Genomic DNA, 26,162 nt, shown 5'->3' on the forward strand with positions numbered 1-26,162 from the left:
AAACAAGTATTCTTTGTTGGTACATTGGTGTTGTGGACATGGTTTTCTCTCCCCAATTAACATTCATGATGATATTCTAAAAATAATTGAAAGTAAAGAGATCTTTGAAAATTTACCAAGTATTCTGAAATTTCCGAGTTATTTTGAAATTTCTGAAATTGGAAATATATTTTGAATCCGAAAAAAAATTGGATCGGATTTGGCAAGCATATTAGGTTCCGAAAAAAATTTGAAAAAATTCCGAAAGAGGTTAATCCGATCCGATCCGAAGTCACCCCTAGTTGTGCTGTAAAAAATTCTGTCTATTTTTTTTTTTTCTGGCATTTAAGAAAAAGCCTTTTTCCATATCTATCTTTACCAAAAAAAAAAAAAAAAAAAAAAAGGAAAAGAAAGCCTTTTTCCTCACTCATATTTTATCACCCAAAATGTATTTGTTAAGTACCATTTGCTTCCCAAAACTCGGATTTTTGTTACATTCTTAGAACGGCTGAAAGCCTGAAATCCAACAATGAGAATTTATGTAATTAAAGTGAAACTAAACCTCTCCTAGAAAGAAAGCTTTATCTTAAATTAGATAGACCAGTTTTTAACCCATCAGACGATTGGATTGCTCCCTGAACAGATGCCAAGTCTAAAACTCTAAATTATAGATATTGGTGGTGCTGCTTGCTCATCTCTTGCAGGCCTACGTTTAGTAGTTTGCAACAAGGAAGGGAAATTACTTTTGGCTATTAGCTTTAAGCCTAGATAGGCGAGTGTTTTACGTCTACATATAATAATAAAGTAGGCTTATTTGTACTAGACCTTAATCTCATACAATAATCAAGTCTAAATTCAAACAAACACAACTATATCATGCAAATACACAACCTGATTATACTAGGAAATTACTCCTCTGACAAAAGACTCAAGGAGTGTTAGGAGAAAAAACCTGTATTCCTCCTTGGCTCCTTGCTATGCTTACTAGCGCCTTCAAGCACGAATTACAGTGTTCTGTAGATGACTAGAGCACCGTACCAGCACTGTTTTAGATCCTGGAAGTTAACTATGTGTGACCTATAAAAATTCAGAACAATCAGAAATAAGACGAGGGCGTGCGCCCTTAGTTCAAGTACAAATAGGGCGCCCCTTAACTGTGGATTGGAGAGACATGTTCTCTCCTGTGGGCTTTGGATGGTTCCCCTTTGGTCGTATTGTGGATCTGGGCTTTGTATACTGGCCTTCTTAGACTTGACTGGGCATGAGTACTGGGTTGTACTCCTGAGTCTAAATTATGACGGACTTAAGAAATTGACCGTATGAATACTGGTCTAGGGGCAAGTGCGCCCTCTATATGAGTGCGAACATGGGGCGGGCGCCCTCCAAAAAATCGGAAAATTTTATAGTAGTTTGTTGAGATGTCCAAGAAGTAGCCTGTAAATTTTTAGAACAATTAGAGCTAGGAAAGTCTTTCTATTGCATTGCAAAATTTGTGAAACAATTTTCAGTACACAATACAAACAACTGAATGGTTAACCAATCAAAACAGCGCCAAAAATCTCCAAAATTTATTGGAAACTCCTGACAGATCATGTGTTCCTATAAAATTTTGAGAGAAATTGGAATAAGGAAGACCCTCCTTATCGGCTGTTGTTCCTTAAAATTAAGTATTGAAAAATTGCAGAAACACACTGCAAAAAAGAAACTAGTTAGGTGGTCAAAACAAGTTAAAAAATCTTCAAATTTTCACACGAACCTACTGACTTATAAAATATCCTCCTGTAATAATTTCAGAATTTTCGGAACTGTTTAAGTAACCCTGCTCGTCTATTTTTCCAGAAACTTACGGTTTGAAAACTAAAATACAGTACTATAAAGATGGTATTTGTTCACTAGGTAAAATAACTACGAAAAATATGAAAAATTTCCAGTAAATCACTAACACCGTACAGATTGTGCCTGCACAATTTCAGAATTTTCATAAATTTAGAAATATATTTACCGGAGTATTCTTTATTGTTAGTACCACAATGTCAAGTGGCGTGCACTCTATTTTCAAGGTAAAAAGGAGGGCGTGCGCCTCCTAACCTTAACCTTTGAACTTGAAGCTTTCATGGATGACTCATATAGACATCTGTACAACTTTTCTTTAGTCGTATGCTCCAATCGGTAGTCAGAAAATAATCGGCAGTAAGAATATCTAGTAAAAAATTAACGAAAATGTGAAAAACAAGAATGAAAACTTAAAATGGTGGGTGGGTTGTGAATGGGGGATTTTCCCTTTGATTCAAACAAGAAAATCTTTGTCTTGATATATTTAAGATGGCAGCGGCGCTATTTGATATAACACGAAATTTCTAAACACAATATTAATGCATAAACACTAATAATAATCCTAACAAACACGCGTTTAGTTCAATACCTTACTATCTCTTTATACTATCAAGTAATAGAGATCTAGTAAAGGTTCGTTCCACTCTTAAACTATCAAAACTAAATAGAATTCAACTAATTAAATCAAAGAGGAAAAATGTGAAAGTAATAATATGTTGAGTGATTTCTATTATATGATTATATTGCGGATTCAAATAAATCTAAATTAACTAAACTAATAGAAATAGGGTTTGGATAGAATAAAAGTTAATAGAGAAGAGTAACAATCCACCTAATGATTAATTTTATGGAAGAATCGAACTATTCATTGAAAAATAATCCTCTTTAGGTTTTCCTACAATAATCCAACATAAAGTCTCAAACTTTATTATCCCTAGCAACAACCTAAATCTCTATAGTCATTATTACTAGCATGTAGTATTATTACAACTAAATCTCTCGATTTAATCATAACAATCCCTAGTTTAATTTACTATATGTTATTATACAATAAATTAAACTCATTGAAACATATACACAATTAAATAATTCAACTCAAACAATCTATTTCTCATTAGGCTTCATAATCACTTTCTCTAATGAGATGATTGGCCTAATGTGATTAGAAGAATAACAATAATATAATTAAAAGAAGACATTAGACTATATGAAAGAAAAAAGGTGGAAGCTTTAGTAATGGAGCTTTAATGGAGTGGATGCTAAAAACTAAAAACTAAATTGTACTAAATTAATGAGGGAAGAACACAATTGTTTTTGCCCTAATCCTCTTTATAATGGAGGTTTAGATTATAATTTCGTGTATGGGCCTGGGGGCTGTGTTTTGGGCCACTAAATCAAGCCCAAACTCCAAATACTTAAATATAAAAGGGTTCAAAATGTTGGAATTTACTGCTCTACCCATTTTACCCACTTTTACTACTTTGATTGGGTCAAGGTCTAGACTATTAGAAATCTATTTCTGAGCCGATCGTTTTGATATAAAATGGGTCAAATTCTGAGTTATGAGTCCAAAGATACGACATGTTGAAGTTCTGTTGACTTTATGTTGTTTCTGCTCGATTTGACTTTGACTAGGCTTTAAAAGACTTTTCATAAATTTAGGCCCAAACACATAAATTGACCAATAATTTCGGTTTTAGGTCTGGTTGACCAATAATTACAATTTTAGAACAAAAACGGGCTGACATCAGCATCTATCATTAATAATTTCGCATAAGGACATTTTTACCGACGCCGTTAGTTATTTTTTATTAATACCAATTATAACCTTCTTTGATATACATGAAAACACCACTATGCATGTATGATATGCACTGCATGTGTATACCAACATGCACACACCATTCAAAGTTACTGGGGCGAGTGCATTTGTATTTTGGAAAGTGTGGAAATAGCTATTGAGAAGGGCTAGCTGAATGTGCGGGTAGAATCGGATGTGGCTACTGCGGTTACTGCTTTCACCTCCAATTCAATGTCGTGGTAGATGAGGTATAGATAGCATACTTGCATGAAGAGACTTCATCTTTTCTACCTCTCTCACATATAGAGGGAAGGGAATACCGTGGCGGATGCTATAGCCAAAAAATGTTATAAAAGTAACTTAGATGATTACTTTGGGAGAAGAATTTCCAGCAAACAACTCAGTTATTTGTTTCTTAGTTTTCTTCTTAATCTATAAACAGATACATAAATGGCTTATATAGCCTTTAAAGAAGACTCGAGATACTAGAAACCTCATTAACGATATCACACATTTTAATTAGACTTTTCATTATCCTATAGACACAATTAAACTTTCACTAAGACTCTTTGACTTCTAGAAATTTGGTTTAGTTTTCCAACAATGCCTCCCGTAAACCAAATTTTCCCTTTTTACTCCCAAACTCTCGAGGTTTTGTTTGAACACCTGTCCACCAAGTGCTTTCGTAAAGATATCTGCCAGCTGCTCATTTGTCTTGCAATACTCCATACGTATTTCACCTTCGTTCACAAGCTCCCTTAAGAAATGAAACCTAATCGGATGTGCTTTGTCCTGCCATGAAGAACTGGATTCTTCGTGACTGAAATTGTAGAGTTGTTATCACAAAATAGAGTTGTTGCATCCTTTTGCTTGTGCTTAAGGCTTTCCAAAATTCCTCTCACCAAATGAGTTGACATTCAAAGACTAGACACAACAATGTATTCAAACTCTTCCGTAGTAGAAAAGCGCCACAACTGGTTGCTTCTTCGAGTTCCATGAGATAACTCCACTTCCAAGATTAAAGGCGTAACCTGAAGTGCTCTTGCTATCATCAATGCTTCTTGCCAAGTCGCTATCCGTATAGCCAACAAGATTAACCGGAACATTAGCTTGATATAAAATGCCATAGTCTATGGTCCCTTTGATATATTACAATATTCTTTTAGCTGCTTCCCAATGATTTGAGTAAGGCTTTTCCATGAATCTGCTCACTATACTTACTGCATGCATTATATCAGGTCTTGTGGCCATCAAGTACATAAGATTTCCCACTAAACTACGGGACATGGTGGAGTTAACAAGCTTTCCTTCACCATCTTTACTCAATTTCTGACCTGCTACATATGGAGATGAAACTGGATTTGCATTCTCTATCTTAAACTTCTTCAAGACTTCTTTCGCATAACTCTCTTGAGAAATGAAGACACCTTTCTTGAATTGATGAACCTCAATACCAAGAAAGTGATGTAGCTCGATCTCCTAAATCTGTCATCTCAAACTCCTTCATCATGGAAAGCTTAAATTCTTTCAACGTCTCCATATTATTTCCAGTGAAAATGATATCATCAACATAAAGACTTACAACAATGAAGCTTCCATCTGATATTCCTTTTGTATAGAGAGTATGCTCATAAGGACATTTATGAAATCCACTCTTCTCAAAGTACAAATTGATCCGATTGTACCAAGCTCTTGGTGATTGTTTAAGCCCATACAATGCTTTCTTCAATTTGTAAACTTTACCTTCTTCTCCTTTCTTAACAAAACCAGGAGGTTGCTCGAGATACACCTCTTCTTTTAGAACTCCATTTAAGAATGCCGACTTCACATCCATTTGGAATATTTTCCAATTGTTTTGAGCTGCAAAAGAAATCATTAGTCTGACGGTCTCAAGTCTGGAAACAGGGAGCAAATACTTCGATTATAATCTTCTCCTTCCTTTTGTTTGTATCCCTTCGCCACAAGCCTTGCCTTGTATTTGTTGATAGAGCCATCTGGATTCTTCTTTATTTTGTATACCCATTTCACTCCAATAGGAATCTTGTGTGGTTGCAGATCTGTGAGCTCCCAAGTGCCATTCTTCTCAATGGACTTTATCTCTTCTATCATTGCTTGTTTCCATGTTTCTTCTTCTTTTCGGCGTCATAAAATGAAATTGGATCCTCTCCCGTAAAGAAAGCAAAGTAAACAACATCATCTAGTTCAATTTGCTCAGTTGAGTTGTAAAGTTCTCGTATACTTCTCTTTTTGGGGAGGACTTTCATAGTCATCATCTCTTGATGAAGTCAGGGGTGCACTGTCTGTGTGAGAGCCAACTTCTTCACTTTCTAGCATAGCAAAATCAGTTGTACTTGTACCACCATTATAGGCAAAAGTTTCATCGAACCGAACATCCTGGCTGATCACTATCTTATTTGTTACGGATTGTACAACTTGTAGGCCTTGCTCCTCTCACTATAGCCAACAAATATACACTTTTTTGCCTTGTCATCGAGCTTGCTCCTTGCTGCATCAGGGATGTGTGCCTCATGAGGTGTGTTGTCCATCAAGCTCTTCGTCAGTGATCTGTTTATCAAATAAACAGCACATGAAACAGCTTCAGCCCATAGTACTTTTTCCAACTTCTTCCTACTAAGCATACACCTCACCATGTCCATGATAGTGCGGTTCTTTCTTTCACAAACACCATTCTGTTGTGGTGTATATCGAGCTGTCAATTGGTGTCTTATTCCATGATCTCTACAATATATTTCAAATTCAGTCGGAAGATATTAGCCACCCGATCAGGTTTCAAGCGATTGTATCGCAAAACCAGAATTTTTTTCAACTTTAGCTTTGAAATCCTTAAAGGCTTGAAAGGCATCTGATTTTTCTTTAAGAAAATAAACCCACACTTTCCTTGAATAATCATCAATGAAGGAGATAAAATATCGATTACTTCCGTGAGATGTAACTCGCATTGGACCGCACAAATCTGAATGAACAAGTTATAGTAGCTTCTTTGCTCGCCAAGTGGACTGCGAAGGGAATGGAGATCTATGAAGCTTGCCAATCTGACAATCTTCACAAACATCATCTGTAAGATAAATTTGAGGTAGTCCTTTGACCATCGCCTTCGTTGATAACTGCTTCAAGCTTCCATAGTTCAAGTGTCCAAACCTATCATGCCATAGCTTCGAGCCTTCCAGTTCCCATTATCAACACTAGTGAAGCAAGACAAATTCGAGGTTTGAAGTTTTAGAGGGAACAAATTATTTTCAGCAACGCCAATCTTTGCAACAAGCTGACTTTTCTTTGACAAGAAACAAGCATTGTCTCGGAAATGGATATCAAATCCTTTCCTTAAAAGATGACCTGCACTTAGAAGATTATGACTTTTTAACCCGGGACATAGTAAACATCGGCCATCGTCTTGATGCTCCCTGACTTTGCTTTGAAAGCTATTTCACCAACTCCTTCGATTTTGTATGCTTTATTATCACCAATCGTTACTTGGCCACAATCAGATTTTGTTAAGCTTGTAAACAAATTCTTGTTTCCTGTCATATGCTTGCTAGCACCGCTATCAAGATACCACACATCATCCAAGTCATCACCATGACAAGCAAGCAAGCAACGAAGTGTCTTGAATACTTCTTTCTTCATGTTTTGTTTCATGTACATAACCTGCCTCATTCTGCTTGTTGTCCTCTTGCTTATACCATCACTTGCTGATAGTGTGTCCTGGTTTGTGGCAATGGTAGCATTCAAAGTAGCCACGACCCCTGCTTCTTTGATTTCCACGACCTCTACCTCTTTGGAAAAATATGGAGTTATGATTTTCTTCTCTTTCATCTTGGTTATTGCTTGAACGACCTCTTCCTCTCCCACGAAAATTTGAACCTCATCCTCTATAGTTTCGACCTCTTCCACGTCCACGACTATGAGAAGATCCACGACCTCCCGTGACATTGGATTTGAGAGCTTGATCGGGTTGAGCTTGATCGGGTTGAGAAGGAGGGGAGGGTTCCTCAGATTAATTCTGACTTCATGGGCCTTCAAAGTACCTTGCAACTCTTCAAGAGAGAGAGTGGACAAATCTCTTGATTCTTCGATAGCAACCACAACATAATCAAACTTCGGGGGCAAACTACGCAGAATTTTTTCAATAACTAACCCTTTCATCTTCTAAGATTTCTCCATTCGATGCCATTTGGTTTACAATTGAAGTTACTTTTGTGAAGTACTCCGCAATACTTTCTTGATCTTTCATTTCTAATTTTTCAAACTCCGATCTTAAGGTTTGAAGTCGAACTTTTTTCACCTTTTCTTCTCCTTTGTATGCTGTTTGGATGACCTCCGATCCCAAGCTTGCTTTGCATTTCTAGCTTTGGCAATTCTCTCATACACCGGCATTTCGATTGCTTGATAAATTTGGCAAAGTGCCTTGCTGTCCTTTTTCCTATTCTCATTCAAAATGTTTCTTGGTCCTTCCTCCAAATTTACTTCATTTTTAGGTTCATTGTACCTACTTCAACAATATTCCACAGCTCCATTGATTTTAATAGCACCTTCATATTGTTGCTCCAATAATCATAGTTTTCTCCATTGAAACGGGTAATGAGAGACCCATGTTACTTGTGTTTGCCATCTACACAAGATCGTTTCAGCTCTAATACTACTTTGTTATAAAAGTAACTTAGATTATCACTTTGGGAGAAGAATTTCCATCAAACAACTCAATTATTTGTTTCTTAGTTTTCTTCTTAATCCATAAACAGATACATAAATGGATTATATAGCCTTTAAAGAAGACTCTAGATACTAGAAACCTCATTAACTATATTACACATTTTAATTAGACTTTTCATTATCCTAGACACAATTAAACTTTCACTAAGACTCTTTGACTTCTAGAAATTTGGTTTAGTTTTCCAACAAAAAAGCCTCAAACCTAGAGAAAGATCTGTTAATTGTTTGTAATGAGAAACCCCTTTGGATTCATAAATAAGAGGTGCCTTATCAAACCTTTATGAGATTTGCTTGAACCAAATAGATTAGGGGGAGTGATGTCCTTTTAATGTACTTGTATAATACTTTACTTTTAATATAATTTTTAACTTATTTAGCAAAAAAAAAAAAAAAAAAAACATGAACACACCATTATGTATGTGTATAACACACATGCAAATATTATTATGCATGTGTATACCACATATGCACACACCATTATGCATGTGCAACAAACATGCAAACACTACTACCACACATGTACACACTATTATGCATGTGTGCAACAAACATGCAAACACTACTATCATACATACACACACCAGGTATGCATGTGTCCAACAAACATGCAAACACCACTATGCATGTGTACAACCAGTGGCGGATCTATTAATGGACCAGGTAGGGCCTGCCCCCCCCCCCCGCTCAATTTTGGACCCAAAAAAAAATAGTAGTGTTGTTATTTGAGCAACCCGGCCACAAGCCCACAAAATACACATCTCTTTCTCGACTTCTCAAGTCTCTCCTTCTCTCTCAGTTTCGATTCCCTCCAAATCAGTTGGGGTCCATGGTTGTTGTTTAGTAATTCCAGTTTTGGGGAGACACCTTCTTTCTAGCGAGGGTCCAGTCTTCAATTGCAGGTTTGTGTTAAATAACAACACCTCTCTCTCGGTCTCTCCTTCTCTCCCAGAACTCAGAACTTCTCGTTACCAACCAATATTAATTAACCATCAATCCATCATTGCACTTAGAATTTCAGAAGTCAGAACCAACCAATTTTCACTTCGGTATGTTCTCTATTTCTCATTTCTTACTTATGTTTTAGTATTTTCTTATGAACAAATAATACAATTCTGTGGATATTTGTTGAAAAACATGTTTCCACCTTTCTAATTGATTGATAACATACACGTTTCATCTATATTCGGTTAGCCTTTAAGGAATAAATAATTTTTGTTGTAGTGATATGTAATTGATTTTTGTGTAGATATGGAGAAATTCCTCATAAGGAAGCCTATTCTTGATCAATCACCTGTGGTTGTGGTAGTATAAAATACTCCCCCTAATCAAGTGCAACCTACGCTAAAGTGAAACCGTGTGGAGAATGATCATACAAATCTTCCTGCCGATCCGGGGTTACATCCTCGAATTTCAGATTATCCTCATAATGAGCAAGAGTTTGTTCGTCGATCATATCTACTAAAGGGTTTCAGGCCCCGTGAGCACAAGTTTCCATTAACACCTATATACAATAAACTACGAAGATTCAATGCTTCCTGGTTCAATGATGGTGGTGATTGGTTAGAGTATATCATACATGATGATGCTGTTTTTTGTTTACATTGTTATCTTTTTCGACCGGAACACGGGGAGCAAGGAGGGGGAGATTCCTTTGTATTTAGAGGATTTAAAAATTGGAAAAATAGAAAGGTCGCATTACAGAGTCATGTTGAGGGGGCCTAATACTACTCACAATCATGTATATAGGCAAAGGCAAGCTTTACTAAATCAGAAGCAACAAGTTCGAACTCTTTTATCTAGACAGTCAGACAAGGTTCAAAGTGCATACAGAATTCATTTGCAAACAATGGTTGATTGTTCTCGATTTCTTTTACGACAAGGATTAGCCTTCAGAGGTCATGATGAATCCCCTACCTCAAGTAATCCAGGGAACTCTCTAGGCATGTTGAAATTTGCAGAGAATCACAATGATGTCATTAAGGATGTGATAAGAAATTCTCCTGGGAATATCTGTTTGACTTCGCCTAATATTCAAAGAGATATTGTCAATTCAGCTGCAGTAGAAACTACAAATGCCATCCTTAAAGAGCTTGGAGATTCTTTTTTCTTAGTTTTGGTTGATGAATCTCGAGACATATCAATTAAAGAACAAATGGCTGTTTTTTGCGCTTTATAAATAAAGATGGATGTTTGGTTGAACGTTTTCTTGGCATTGTGCACGTTGAAGAAACTAGTGCCTTATCACTCAAAGTAGCTCTTGATTCACTTTTCAGCAAACAAGGATTATGTATATCAAGATTGCATGGTCAAGGTTATGACGGAGCTAGTAATATGCAAGGTCAGTTCAACGGTCTTAAAGCCCTCATCATGAAGAAAAACGGATTTGCTTTTTATGTTCATTGCTTTTCCCATCAACTTCAGTTGGCATTGGTTGCTGTTGCTAAAAACATTACCCATGTTGCTTTGTTCTTTAACTTGGTTTCTAGTGCCGTGAATACTTGTGCAGCCTTGTGCAAACGTTGAGAAATTCTAATGGATAACCACAATACAAAAGTTCTTGAAGCAGTAGAAAATGGTGAACTTCCTACTGGATAGGGTCTCAATCAAGAGATTGTTTGAAACGTCATGGAGACACACGTTGGGTGGTCGCATTATGCTACTCTTGTCTGCTTTCTTATCCTTTTTCCTTCAGTTATTGAAGTTCTTGAGCGTGTAGTGGGAGATGGTCTAAATCCAGAACAAAGAGGAGAATCATCTACTTTACTGGTATCATTGCAATCTTTTGATTTCATTTTCTTATTACATTTGATGAAAAAGATTCTTGGAATTACTAATGATTTGTCAAAATCATTGCAAAGAAGTGATCAAGACATTGTCAATGCAATGACACTTGTTAAAGTGTCCAAACAACGATTGCAAACTATGAGAGATAACGGATGGGATCTTCTTATAACCGAGGTATCTTCTTTTTGCACTAAGAATATCATCACCATCCCTAACATGGAAGACAAGTTTGTAGCAAGAGGGGGATCTCCACGTAATGCTGAAGAGACAACAAACCTTCATTATTATCTTGTGGGTTTATTCTACAAATGTATAGACTGACAACTTCTTGAGTTAAACAGTTGATTTGATAAAGTGAAATCTAAGCTGCTTCTTTGTGTAGCATGCTTGAATCCAAGTAATTTGTTTGTTGCATTTGATAAGAAAGGTTTGATACGACTTGGAATTTTATCCGAGTGATTTTCCCCCTGAAACTCTTATGATACTTCATGATCACCTAGATAACTATATTATCAATGTAATTTCTAGCCATGGATTTTCAGAATTAAATGGAGTCGTCGGTGATCTTGTTAGGAAGATGGTAGAGACAAAGAAAAGTATAAATCTATCCGTTAGTGTTTTTGCCGATGACATTGCCATTTGCATGTTGCTATTGCCACTGTGGAGAGAGCATTTTTTGCTATGCACATCATAAAAAACCGATTGCGCAACTGAATGGGAGATGGTTGGCTGAATGATTGTTTGGTTACATACATCGAAAAAGACATTTTTGATTGTGTTTATGATGAAGCAATCCTTCAACGCTTCCAAAAGATGGGTCGTTCAGCTTCAGGGCATCCTTCTACTCGCCGAGGGCAATTGTGAAAATTATTATGTTATTGGAGGTATGTGAATTGATATTTTTTGCATTTATATTATTACTAAATAAACAATCTATACTCATTCTTCTAATCTTGTCGATTTTTTTTTTTTTGTTTTTTTAATGAAATATTTAGTAGTTATTATGTGGTGCCCTATTTGGATGAATTTCCTTGCTCCGCCACTATGTACAACATGAAATAAATGAAATTTATTATGTTAGTCCTAACATAAAATGTGAGTGTGCTGAGGGTCAAAAACAAAATTGAAAAGTCACGTGGGATTTTGATTTAACTGATAAAAACTTAAATGAGGATAATATCGTCTTTCAGCAGTGGTTGATATAAGCTTGGAGAACACTACTTAGAGTTTTGAACTCTCTAAATTGGTGAAAAAGCAATCAAGGTTCCTTACTCACGATCTTCGTTTCGTAGAGTTGGAATAAAGATTCGAACTAAACTAAAGCTTAGAACAACTACAAATTGGAATTTACAATAAGGGAACTAAAGAGTAAGGAGTAATTATTAATGCTAGATTTTTCCTTCCTATTAATAAAAACATTAAAATGAAAACATGCACTTAATACCTAAATGGAAATTTGAAAGAGAAATTGGAGAGTTAATCCTCCTCATGTGAAACTATCATTAGTGTTGATTTGAAATAGGTTTTGATTCTTCCTAGACTCATAGACAAGTCCCTAACGAAAAATAGATTTGATCCCTAGCATGCATGGCTCACTAAAGAGCTCATACATGCTAGCAAGTGAAACCAAACAATGACTTATCTCTAAGCTCATTGCTTGATTTCTAACTAAACTCTACACCAACTACCATTTTGGGGTAGGATGTAGAGAGTTAGTTGTTCTTCCTAAACCTACCAAACCAACAATTGGTTTACCCTCACATGAGTTAGACTAACTCCCCAAAAGGGAAGTTAGCATGATGATCCGGGACAAGGATTTGTGAACTAAGAAAAAAACACAGAAAGAGAAAAGAGAGAAGAAAGAGAGAGAGAGAGAGAGAGAGAGAGAGAGAGAGAATATCAACAACCAACTCACTTCTATATTTTCTAGAAGAACAAGTGTTCCTCCATTAAAACTATTACAAGCTTTTTAATAAAAACCAAAACTAACTTCTCATTTTCACTAAGGAACTAAAATAATGTCATGTGAGGAAAATAAGTCAAGGGAGTAATTGGAGTGTCCCCACATTTGTCTAATTTCTTCTCCATTTGAGAGAAATCTCATTTCCTCCCACGTGAATTATCAAACCACATTGATTCATTTTTATCTACCACATTAAAACAAAGTGACACCTTGCATTTTTTTCACTATTAACACCTAATCTAATTTATTACATGCAAGGTGTCAACTTTGCACCAATAATTTGTTATCTTTGTCTTGACATGCTCCATGATTGATGACTCATCCAATCTTGTGGCCCCGAGATAGTGGGTCCATAATGCTTGATCAATGGCGATCCGTATTTTTAGTTTTACAACTTCCCCGCCTATGTCAATAGAGAGTTCATCGCCTCGATTGTCCGAAAGCAGCTCTCTTGTCGATTCGAGTCCCGGTTCGAGAGGTAGGAGCTTTGGAAGTTTGATGCTTCACGTGGATTTGGGAGAATTCATATATCGCCGTTCCTCGCTTTTATTGCGAGTTTAACCAATATTTCCATGTTTACTTGCAAATACGTAAAAGTATGAAAACATATTTATTTCATGATTATTAAACACATAATGAACCAAATTTATATGTCTCAATGGGGTTTCATAAGTACACTTTTGGGTGCTTATCACACTACCCCCAAACAAACACTTTGCTTGTCCTCAAGCAAAGAAAGAGACACTAAAATAGATAAGTGGCCAAAAATGTGTAGTCCTAAACTAATTCTCGTTTTTCAGAGCGCGATTGCATTGACCATATGCAACAAGGCCTTAAACCACTAGGAATTCCCTAGTGGACGAAGTTATAGCCTCGCGAGAGTTTTTCTTAAAAGATACTCACAAACTTCATTTATACAACAACGACTTCAAATTGATTTAAACTTGTTTCCTAAATTAATCTCGGATATCCATACATCTCCTTAGCAGGAACGAGGATTTATTTCTTTGAAACTCAAGTTAATATGTATTCAATAATTAAAACATCTACATATGATTATTCATGCAATTGAACTTTTCATTGAAATATACTAGCGAGGTTGTTTTGGATCCTTGGAGAGCATACCTAAATGGGGTTCTCACATGTATGTGTTGAAACACATATTCACTCAAAATTTTCCCACTCAGTTTTGTTAACTCCAATTAATGCGGTGGGGCACACGTTCCTTACATCTCAATGACGGTCGGAGGAGCGATGTCGATCAATCACGTCTACTACTTATTATCATACCACCCTACTCCTAATTGAGCTAGAGGTCTTTATTAGGTATTGTGGGGCTTAGGTGATAGTGTATAAGAAAATGGAAATGGATAATCAAAATTTACGAGTATGAGAGAATAGGGTCTTCATATATTTACACTAGAGAAATCCTTGTTTCCTTTCCTTCTTCTAACTGAGTTTTTCCAACCTTGTTCTTAAGCCTCTGGATACTAAAGATATTTTTTTTTTTTTTTTTTTTTTTTTAAAGCTTAAGAACATGATTCTATTTTCCTTTCTTGAAGCAAGTAACTGACTTATATTTAGGACAAGTCTTTCTCTTTATTCTTCCACATTTCATCCTATTTCTCATACTCATCACTTAGGTAGGTTCTTTTATTTGGTTTAATAGATGGGTAAGGAATTTTTGTGGTGAAAGTGAAAGGTTTGATGAAAGGTTCATGGAGTGACTAAGCGGTAATATTTGTAAAGGTAAGAATTTTTAGCTATGTCGATCCAAAGAAGGCCTAAATTCTAGCCTAGGGGTTGGTGTGGTGATCAAGTAAGTAGATGCATAATTTCCTCTAATCGAAAAACTACTCCTACGTGTCATCACACACAAATCACTCATATCAAGGCTTTTGGTTAGATTCTCACAGGATTTATAGTTTAAGTAACTAACCGTTGGTTCCTTAAAACTTATCGCTATGTACAATCAATGATACTCGATACATGAATATTCATGAAAAGATGTATAAACTATTGCGTCGCATTATTATCTAAAGTTTTTAAAAACAAATCCTAATTAGGATACTAATGTGAGATTTCTAGACAATTTTCATCATTGAAAAGGAAACAAGACTTTGTCACTAAGTACAATTATTAATATGAAAATAAAACTATATATAGGCTACAAGATGCCTAATTTTTGCTATAGGTTTAAAGCACCCCCAAACAGAATGATGCTTAGTCCCGGAAGGATCAATAATTAAAAGAGAGAAAGTACCGAGAACCGCGGAGCAAAATTAGGGCTAGATTGCCGAACGTAGAGGTTGGAGATCATAATATATTATTCGAAAAGAACAAGAAAATGTTCAATAGCACACTAAACATAGCACACGATATAATAAACCACAAAGATCACCTAAACATGAAAAAACAATAGCACACCAAACAAAAAGGTTTAGCTAGATATATGTACAATGGCAAACTCAAGTTTACCATCCAATCCAGACGGAAGGTCCAAGGCGCCTCTTTAAGGAAATGCATTTCCTTAGCATCGCCCAATAGATAATAGTCCGCCAAATTTCTGCCCATTCTTTGTCTCCGGATTCCCTCAAATTGGTCTTCATCTTTTCGCCCTTTGGGTAACATCGAACATGCCCTCGTATCGAAATGACGCCCATTTGAAACCTTAATGAGCTTAATGATTACATTTTGTCGGGCACATGGAATCCACCTTGACCCAGTCATGAAAAGTAGCTGCAAACTGTGGGAAATGTGTCTTCATGATTCGGCAAGCGGTGACTGGTAAAAGTATATACTTATCCTGAAAAGTGCGAGCTCGTTTCAGGCTGGAGACAACACAACCTAAAATGTTAAATAAAGCATGACCCTGAGCTAGTGAACTGAATACGACGCAAGCAGCCTCATTGGCAGTAGAGAAATGCCAATCTCCCATAATGTTCAGGAGTACAAATAACATTGCAGTCCCCATGTTCATGGTCATGCTTGCTAATGGAATGGTGATGTTGCGCCATGGTACATGGCCATCTCCTTCTCGTTTGATCTCAAGACCATCACCATAAGAGTCGCGAAATGCTTGCCACCGAAAAGAACGGTAAGAATTATGATAGATGTAATGCCAAGATGCAAAGCAGTTCGCGGATATGGAAGGTCCAAAGTTAGAGCAAGTTGTTGTTCGAAAAGATATGAGGTGTGTCACCAACTCGGATTGTGAATCCGTCTAAGTAGAAACCATCGCATGGTTGAATCTTTGGTGTGTCATCCATATTAGCATAAAAGTATGCAGCCAAACTAGGAGAATAAGTTTGGTCAGGGTTGAAGAATTAGGGAAGACCACCCAATGTTTGTGGGGATGTAATCATGGAAGAGATGGCCATAGGCATGGAATCCATCATAGATTGAAAGGATTGCTCAGAATGAGTTTGGATGGGAAGATACCATGGATGATGAAGATGCCATGGTGGATGAAGTAAAGAAATGGGTAACGATATCGGGTGGCTGAATGGAAAAATGAGTATGTAAGAAAATAGACCCTCCTCAGAAGCACATGTTAAAATTATATTAGTCACAACGGAAATGATGACAATCCTACTAAGCATTTCATACAAAATAAAACAAAAAAGATAAGATAAAATACATAGTACGAAAACGGAAAAACGTAATAACATATATGATTATATACTTATTGACTTAGTAATATCATGGATTCCGATATTGATCTAGGAGATGCATATTTTGCACCGCATTTGTTTAGGTCATCTATTTGTCGTCGAAAAGCTGATCCGAATGTCCCTTCACCGGGCAGAGCATACAGTTTGATTTTCCATTAGGAGAGCATGATTTTGCAAGAATTGAGAATGATTTTCCAAGATCTCTTCCCGTTTCAACATCATGCGTTGCTTGACGATCTTGGAAATCCCGAAGAGTTGTGATGATGATATTCGACGTGTAGTTCCCTCAAACCCCGATGAAGAAGTTTAATGCCTTCCATGGGATTAATAATATTCAAACATGGCATTTTCATCAAATAAATGGTCAATTTGAGCTTGGTGTGTTCTCGCTTCATCTATCGAGTATCATGGGTCCAAAACCAACGGAGTAGTCCGTTTTGAAGTACCTTTATATATGCTCTTTGAAGGGGGTGTCTCTCGAGAAATTATGGATAACCCCAACGATCATAATCTAGCGTAACCAAAGTGGGTAGAACCTGGGTCGACCTTCTTGTTTTCTTGGTGATTACGCGTGCTGAGGTGTTGGATCGGACAAAAATCATCTCTTTGAGTTTGCAAAATCCAAAGTAGGTGAAGTTGAGGCTTTGTGACTTCAGATTGGTGTGATGTACCTACCACATTATGTCCTAACGGTGGAGCACAACACGTTGATTCCTGTTTCAAAAGCGTTGAAGAACCATGTGATGTGTATGTTCGACGCCGCCATGAGATACGGTAGCTCGCAGAGAAAGTTTTATGAATCGAATGATGACTCTTGAACAAGGGACTCTCGGTTTTTAATGGGATTTTGAAGTATGTAGGAGATCATTTCCTTATTCAATTCCAATCGTTGTCCATAGGCATTGAAGTAGAATTTTCCATCTTCATAACCGCTAAATTGGTAGAACATCAAAACCAATTCTAGGGAATAACTAGTCTTGAATGATATAGAAGAGGCGCCCATCCTCGACGATGATTTCAAGTGTCAAAATAAGGAGAAAACCGGCCTTCTTCGAAAAGTTTTAGGTAGTCTTTCTCCGCCGCTATTTTTCTTGGTTGAGCCATTGCCGAGGGAAGGATAGTGAAAATTGTATGAATAAGAATGGCTTAAAAAAGAAGAGATTTATAGGCAATCTATGAGGCTATACCAACTGAGTCCAAGTGTATTTAATGACCCATGTGATTATGAACAAAGATCATGGGATCCACAAGAAGTCTTTGTCATGTCGATATCCAAATACAATTAATGAGATGGTTTAATGTTTAGAAAATAACGGAGGAAAGTTTCACAGGGTGGTAGTTAAACTTACACGTAATTTCAGAAATGATGATCATAACTCAAGAATAGAATATGGATAGAATAATCGAGCTGCATGTGTGACAAGTGTTATGTGTACCTTGTAGCCGATTTTTCTCCTCAACACTATGTGTATCCATTAATTATTTCGTGAGTTTCGATGGCCTTTCTTTGTTATGGTTTGTTTATTTATTTACTTTTATTTTTTTTTATTTATTATTTTTATTTTTATATATTATTTTTATTTATTATTTTATTTATTATTTTATTTATTTTATTTTATATATATATATATATATATATATATATATATATATATATATATATATATATATATATTATATATATTAGAGAGGAAAAACAACTAATATACACAACTAATTAATCTGAACTTTCCATTTAATACGAATCCGCATAAAATGTGTGAGAATTATTTAACACACCATACTAATATACAAAATGAAAAACAGAAAAGGGAGGGTTACATAGATCTAGATGTTCCGGATCAAGTTATGCATGAGTGACAAGAGAATAATGATAAACACCATTATCACGATTAATGTGATAGCCCATTCGCTGCTCCTTTTCCCATCGCTTCTAGTTTATTCATTATTGTCAAGAAATTGAAAATTTGTGAAGAAGAAGTTGTGAAGATTCGAGAGAAGGGAATGAGTGAAAGAGGAAAGGAGAGTCAGATTTATAACTTGGTTTCGATCATTGGGCATGTGGACCGTTTGGATCACCCCATTGGTTCGATTGGTTGGGCTTTTGAGAGTAGGCCCAATGAATCAAGGAGCAAACTCATATTTTGAAAGTACTATATTCGCAAGATAACATAAATAATTTCTCATTTAAACTGGTTCGGGAGATACAAAATTATGAGAAATCAACCGATATATAATAATTTAGCACTAAAAATAAAAATGCAATGCATTAGGGAAATAAATGACATAGTCATTTTAAACCAAAAAAAATAAACAACTTATCGAATCCTCCCGGGTTAGCGTAAGATGAACCCGGTTTCTACGCCTTCGCCACTAATTTAACTTCAGCCGAGTTGATCAAGGCGTGAATGTGGCCTATATGGGATCAGAAAGTAACCGATCTTGAATTGTTAGCCGATTAGCCATCATCATTCTCTGGAATTGGCCTTGGCGATTTCTCATTTCTTTCTTTGGAATTCATTCCGAAGTAATCATCTCTTCTGGCGAAGAAACATCCCCGCCGCGATACTAGAATTCATGTTCCTCAAGGCATCCATATGGAGTATTGATTCGGGCGCATGGTATCTTCATTAAAACAAATCCGTGGTGAAGGCGGAGGAGGAGGTACGCTATCATGCTCAATGTCATCTCTAGCTACTGGGTCCTAATGGTCTAAAACACAAGTCTCAAAAAATTCCAAAAATTCTCGAAGACCTTGTTTCAATGAAAGGAGAAAGCGATCGAACCCTAAGTTAAGCATAAGCCGAGTAACAAGTACAATGAAGAGGAGTCAACCTATTTGACGCTGGTCGTGAAGAATATGGCCCGTGAAATGGACCATACAGAAAGTGTGCTTCCTCTCCCGTAGGATCCACAGCAGGTGCAAGAAAGTCTTGTTCACGCCGACGTCTTTGAAGTTCCAACGACGTTTGGCGCCAAACCATCGAAAGTGACGGCTAATTGGTTACGCCTCGAGTTTAATCTTTGGTACACGCAGTTCGAGCCAGTGTTGTACTCCCCTCGAGAAGCGGTCAAACATCAAATCCCTCATGGTCTGATACTCGGACAATAACAGGTCGGGCTATCGAGTTAATCTGAATCCCGCGCGGCAGATTCTAAATCAACTCCAGCGGGTGAGTTCACGCTCCATCCCATCCGCCGTAATCCAAAAATTGGCCACCCCGAAACCTCCATTATTATAAAATTTCAACACCAATTCTTCGAATATTGAGCTGATTCGATGCAATAGATATTCCCAATTTCTACTTTCAATTTCCTCATCAAAAAATGGGTGAAACATCCCGAATTATAGAGATTTGGAAATTTCTCTCGACCGTAATTCGCTTCGCTGCCATAAGCTAAAGATAATTTAAATTTTGATGGTGCAAACAGCAAGAGGAGGTGGAGGAGGTGGTGCTGGAGGGGGTTGAGGTTGGTGGAGTTTGTTCGCGGCGCTGGTCAATTCATCATGGTATGCGCGCGAAAGTGGATGGTGAGGGACCAAGATCCGCTTTTTGTGGAAGAAGAAGTGGGGGGTGGGCGGTGCCCCCGCCACGGGCTTTGAAAACCGGATCTTGGTTTTTGGGTGGGTCAAAATTTTGGCCCAAGTACAAATGAATTACAGAAATTCCTCTTATGTCCCGAAAAGTTCAAATTTCAAACGGAAATTGATTCATTTCAACCCGAATTTAACGGATTAGATATCGAAACGATCGATTAAAAATGCCATCCACTAGAATATGAAAAATCACATTCAAACATCAATTTTTTTTTTAAAAATCTTTGGTTTTTATTTATTTATCCTTTATATACAAATGTACAAGTCGAGAAGAACGGTCAACAACACCGGAAATCCAAATAAAACAACACATCACAAACAAATTTTAACTCCCAGTAACTTTCATGTCGGCCTGGCTTAACCTAATCCAGCTAGATGTGGCTTTATCCTTTATGTTTTGGGGCCTAGTGGTTTGGGATCTGCATCATCCTGACCAAAATGCAATGGTCTAATAATAATATTACCCTTAGTACATATGGTATAGTTTCAAACCGCCTCAAAAACAGTCACATAGAAAACCGAACGGGTTGGCCTGGGGAATCCATTGCCCGCATTTAACCAGGAAATGTCCGATGGTGCATATCACGACTCTTCTTTGGGCACCATGTCGGGTGCTAATAAAACAAAACGAGTATATACATGTTGGAGTCTTTTAACGCCAGATCCTTAGACGCATCAGAGTCTTTTTAACGCCGATCCTCAAGGCTTAATGTGAGTCTTTTTAACGCCGATCCTCAAGACTTAATGTGAGTCTTTTTTAACGCCGATCCTCAAGACTAACGTGAGTCTTTAACGCCGATCCTCAAGACGTAATCCCAACCTGTGGGAGCAACGGACGACGACGAAGTTTATCCCGCTGAGCTGGTGTCGATAATAATATACCTTTATACCGCTCATCTCTCGATAAAAGATCAAGACCGGACAGTAAAGGAGTTTGATAGTTCATACACCACCCCATCCTTTTCGCCGCCGTTTCGAGCAAAAGTACTACTCAACCATTACCAATTCGAGATGGGTGAGATTTGGACCAAATGATGAGTTGGAGTTCGCGGAGGAAGAGAATAGAAAAGGGAGGAGAAAGAAGGAGTTGAAAATTTTGGTACCCATTGTTTTCCCCGAGGCACGCTTTGCTCGATTATCGTAAGACATTTATACGGTTCTCTGAAGCAGAGTTTTCGCGGACTAAGGTTCCGCACAGAACCATAACACTCTAGGAATTTTAGAAAAGAAAATAGAAGAGGGCCTGCTACCCTAATGGCATACTTTTCCCTGTTTAAATACATGGAAAGAAGTACACCAAATAATCTATTAGTCCGCGGTAGATCGGATCATCGAGAAGAGTCTCTTCGACATCGGAGAGCTTAACTCATGATAATGTTTAAGGTACCGCCATTTACTTGGAATTCGCTACCATCATTTTCGCTTTTTCACGTGAGATAGCCCCATGCGGGTGACAAAGAGACAGTGAAAAGCGACCGCACCATCGAAGTTTTTAATTTTCCCGAAAATGTGTAATCTCGAGTTGTACATCAAACTTTTTGACCGACTTTGAACTCTTTTCGCAATATGTGCTTGTCATGCACTCTTTTTCATGTTGGCTTTATAGATTTCGAGAGATCATAGGCATCAATCAATTTCCTCAAGCTCATTTAACCGCAATTTTTTTCACCGCCATGTTACGGGTGTTATAATCGGGTGCTTTGATGGCCCATGAGCACGGGTGCTCAAGTTCAACCGGCATGATGATTTAAGGTTTTCAAAAACGAGGCGATAACGAGACATCCCTATGTGTCTTAAAAGTCGCTCAGATGCCCACAAGGCATCGATAATCGGGTAGAGACCAGTCTTTTCCTAGACGGATTGACGCTTTTTCCAAAATGGATTTTATTTCTCGATTAGAGACTTCTACTGACCACCAATCGGGTTTGAGGATGATACGGAGTTGCCACTTTGCGCGGACTCCATATTTCTTTACTAATGATTCAAAATTTTATTGCGTAAATGTTTTCCCCGCCACTAATTATAGCTTTGGAACACCAAATCGAGAGAAAATATTTTCTTTTACAAACAAAACCACCGCTTTTATGATCGTTAAGACGCATTACGCCAATGCCTCAATCCATTTTGACACATAGTCAACTGCTACAAGTATGTATAGAAGCCATGAGAATTTGAAATGGACCCATGAAGTCGATGCCCCATACATCAAAGATTTCCACAATTAGAATGGGATTTAAAGGCATCATATTACGCTGAAAGTAATGCTTAATCTAATCGCGGGCAGCCGATCGCATGCTTTGCGAATGCTCATGTGCATCTCTAAACAATAATGGCCAATAAAACCACATCAGAACCTTCGCCGCAGTTTTCTTACCACTAAAATGACCACCACAAGATTGTTCACGGCGTATGATAACACATCGCTGTGTTCCCGGAATGCAACGGGCGGATTAGTTGGTCCGGAACAATACTTGAAGAGGTAGGATCATCCCAGAAATAGAATTTCACAGCGGATAAAAACTTTTTTCCGGTCATTACGCAGACCAAGATAAAGGAACTTCCTCGAAACTGGTAATTTACTATGCCGCATTCGCGGGGACTAAAAAATAGAGTACAAGTGTTCATCCGAAAGGAATCACGATAGGTTCAAGATCACGATCAACATCAATCGACAAGTCTTGATAAATGGTCTCAAGAACCACATTTTCGCCACCTTTTTATCTCTAATTTCGAGAGTAAACTCTTGCAAAAGCGAGAATCCATCTGATCAACCTTTGTTTTGCATCTTTTTCGCTAATAGATAACGGCCGCGATGGTCGCTTTTGGTAGACAATAGTCGAGAACCCACTAGGTAAGGATCTAAACTTATCTAACGATATACAACGGGCGAAACTCTTTTCAAAGCGGTATAGTTTCGTTGAGCTTCATTATGGTTTTACCGCGATAGTAAATGACAACCGGCTTATCTTCCTGGCGTTGTTCTAGTACACCCAATAGCATAGTCGCCGCGGCCACACATTAATTCAAAAGGTTTAGACCAACGTGGTCAATTATGGGAGCGGTAGTTACGCGGGTTTTAATACCTCAAAGCGCTTGTTTGCAACCAAACTCGAAATCAAAACGCATCTTTAAGTGAGATTGTTAAAGGTCTAGCAACCTTTTGAGAAATCTTGAATAAATCTCCTATAGAAACCCGCGCGGTCCTAAGAACGCTTTAATGTCTCGAACTATTTTGGTATAGAAGTGAAGCAATTTTTTATCTTAGCTTTGTCGACTTCGATTCCGGCCCTTTGAAACGAGCATATGTCCTAAAACTATTCCTTTAGTAACCATGAAATGACATTTTTTCCCAATTAAGAACAAGGTTTTTTTCTTCACAACGTAAATACCTTTTTCAAGATTTGATAAATAGCTATCGAAAGAATTCCATAAATCGAGAAGTCGCCCATGAATACTTCCATAAACCGCTCAACCATATCACTCAAAATATGAAGCATGCAAATTGAAAGTACCAGTGTGCATTGCAAGGCCAAAAGGCATTCGCTGCCTATATGCAAATGTACCAAATGGATGTGAACGTTGTTTTTCTTGATCGCCAGGTCTTTACTATCCAAAAATAACCGAATAACCATCAAGAAAGCAAGAATAGTATGACCGCTAAACGCTCGGAAAGCATCCGACGATGAATGGAAGTGGAAAGTGATCTTTACGAGTGACGGCGATTAAGTTTGGCGATAGTCAATGCATATTCGCCATTTTACCGATAACTTTGAAATGCATTCATCTTTTTATCATTTCGCGACAAACCGTGAATGCCGATTTCTTTGAACTACGCGCGGTACAGGACTCACCCAAACACTATCGAGATAGGGTAAATAATACCCCGTGATCTAGTAATTTTAACACCTCCTCTCGACCACATCTTCATGGTGGTTTAAAGGACCGTGGTTCACGCCGACGCCTTTGCATTTTCTTCCGTGTACGCTAATGGCAATACATTAGGTTCAATGCCTTTAATGTCATCTAGGGACCATCCAACAGCGTAATCCATGTTGTTGAATGACATTAATTAAACGAAGCTTCCCGATCGCCGCTAATTGTGAAGAAATAATAATCGGGCGGCACTCATCAAAGATCGCCAGACGATTTTAATCCGGGCGAAGTGGTTTTAATTCAGCGGCGGGCTGGTATTAAAGATTCTTGAGGAAGGTCATCATCCATGTAGTAAAAATGATTGATGATCATCCGGTTACTTGACATCACCGCTGTAGTGGTCAAATAATGGTACCGAATTTAACTAACCCATTTATTTTCAGGTATAATCATCGCCCTCAAACTCGAGTCGCTAAAGGAAAGAAATTGGTACACTTCATCTTCAAAGAAAGAGTTTGTAAAATACTCTTCGCATGAATGCGGGTCAACCCCTCGTTAACCTCACCATCAATGTCGCCTCGTGCTTGCTTCCCATCAACTTGAAACATTCACTCGACGAAAAGATTTCGGCGACATGGTCATGGAACCATCTCGAAAGACAAGAGCATTAGCAAAGGGCGAGGAACGGACGCCCTAAGATGATTGGAATGGAATCACATGCAACTTCTTGATCCAAAATAACAAAGCTCCACGGATAGAAGAAATCTTGACTTTACGACGCTTCCACAATTCCTTTGGATACTTTATGGAACGACCGCTAACTGTAGAGTCATGGTGGTAGGTTTAAGTTCATGAAGACCTAGTTGTTTAAATAAATAATATGGAAGTAAGTTCACCAGCTCCTAGGTCTAGTGTGAGCAAGAGTCGTATTTGTCACCTAAGGTGCATGGAACCGCTGGTCTACCGTGGTCCTTGTATTTTACTATACCATCGTGGTTCGTAATGGAGGAAACCGCTCAAGAGGAACGCTTTGTCGAGGAACATTAGTTCTTCTTTTGTGGTGCACATATCTTCGAAATTTTGCATGTTTGGTAATAATTTTAAGGCATCGAAAAGGTAAGTTTATTGTTAAATTTTGAAAAGTCTCTCAATTTCAGCAAAATTGTCATCGTTTATTCTTGCCGCTGCAGAAACGCGTCTTTAGGCTGAATTTGGCAAAAGGGTCTACTTGCTTGTTTCCTACATTCGAGGTGTCGACTCTCATTGAATCGGGAATCTTCCGTAGTTCATTATTAGAAATAGATTCCTGGAACCCTCCCCGTTTTCGTCGATCATCCGCATACGATCCGATTGTCGCATTTTTCCGCATCGTGAGTCGGATTGCATGACCCCACCTCAGCGGGGTGCTTGTATTGTGGGCATTGGGTCGGGCCCAAAGGTCGGTTTGCCGGTTTGGGGTTCGAACCGCCACAAGAAACACGCTCTTCGACTCTTTTCTGCACCACCAAGGAAGTGATTGCTGGATAGACGCTAAAAGGATATGAAAGAGAGCTCAGTGGCAGAAAACCAATACTGTTTGGAACTTCTAGAGCTCCATCTCTCCAAAAGCTGGAATAAAAGATTTCAGGAGAGTTGATCCCACGCTTTTCTTTCTCTGTCTTACAAAGAGTGAGTGAAGGTAGGGAACACGGGAGTGAGTTTGTTCCATTCAATAAGAGGTAACAAGTGTGTTGTGGTATCCCCCGACTGATAGTCAAGTGGTCTCTCTCTCCGGGTCACTCAATATATAAGTAGGAGCATCTTAGTGCACAACTGATAGGAGAGTAGGTTCTTTTTCCAGCTAGGTTCAATTAAATCTTTCCGGTTTATTCTTCTTTCGGCAAGTTGCTTTAAGTTAGACATCCACTTTCCATTACGGAAGCGGAG

The 26,162-nt window shown here is 37.8% G+C and overlaps 1 protein-coding gene and 1 pseudogene across 1 annotated transcript; both read left to right on the forward strand.

Moving 5' to 3' along the window:
* The first annotated feature begins 9,920 nt into the window (after positions 1-9,920).
* Positions 9,921-10,867, forward strand: LOC147516542 (uncharacterized; annotated as a pseudogene).
* Positions 10,868-10,969: 102 nt separating this feature from the next.
* Positions 10,970-11,449, forward strand: LOC147516543 (uncharacterized). The gene has a single exon (XM_086593308.1). It carries the CDS (start codon positions 10,970-10,972, stop codon positions 11,447-11,449), a length of 480 nt encoding a protein of 159 aa, XP_086449434.1.
* The last annotated feature ends 14,713 nt before the right edge of the window (positions 11,450-26,162 follow it).

Source organism: Coptis chinensis, chromosome 2 (assembly GCF_015680905.1).
Source record: "Coptis chinensis isolate HL-2020 chromosome 2, ASM1568090v1, whole genome shotgun sequence".
In the NCBI taxonomy this organism is placed as follows: domain Eukaryota; kingdom Viridiplantae; phylum Streptophyta; class Magnoliopsida; order Ranunculales; family Ranunculaceae; genus Coptis; species Coptis chinensis.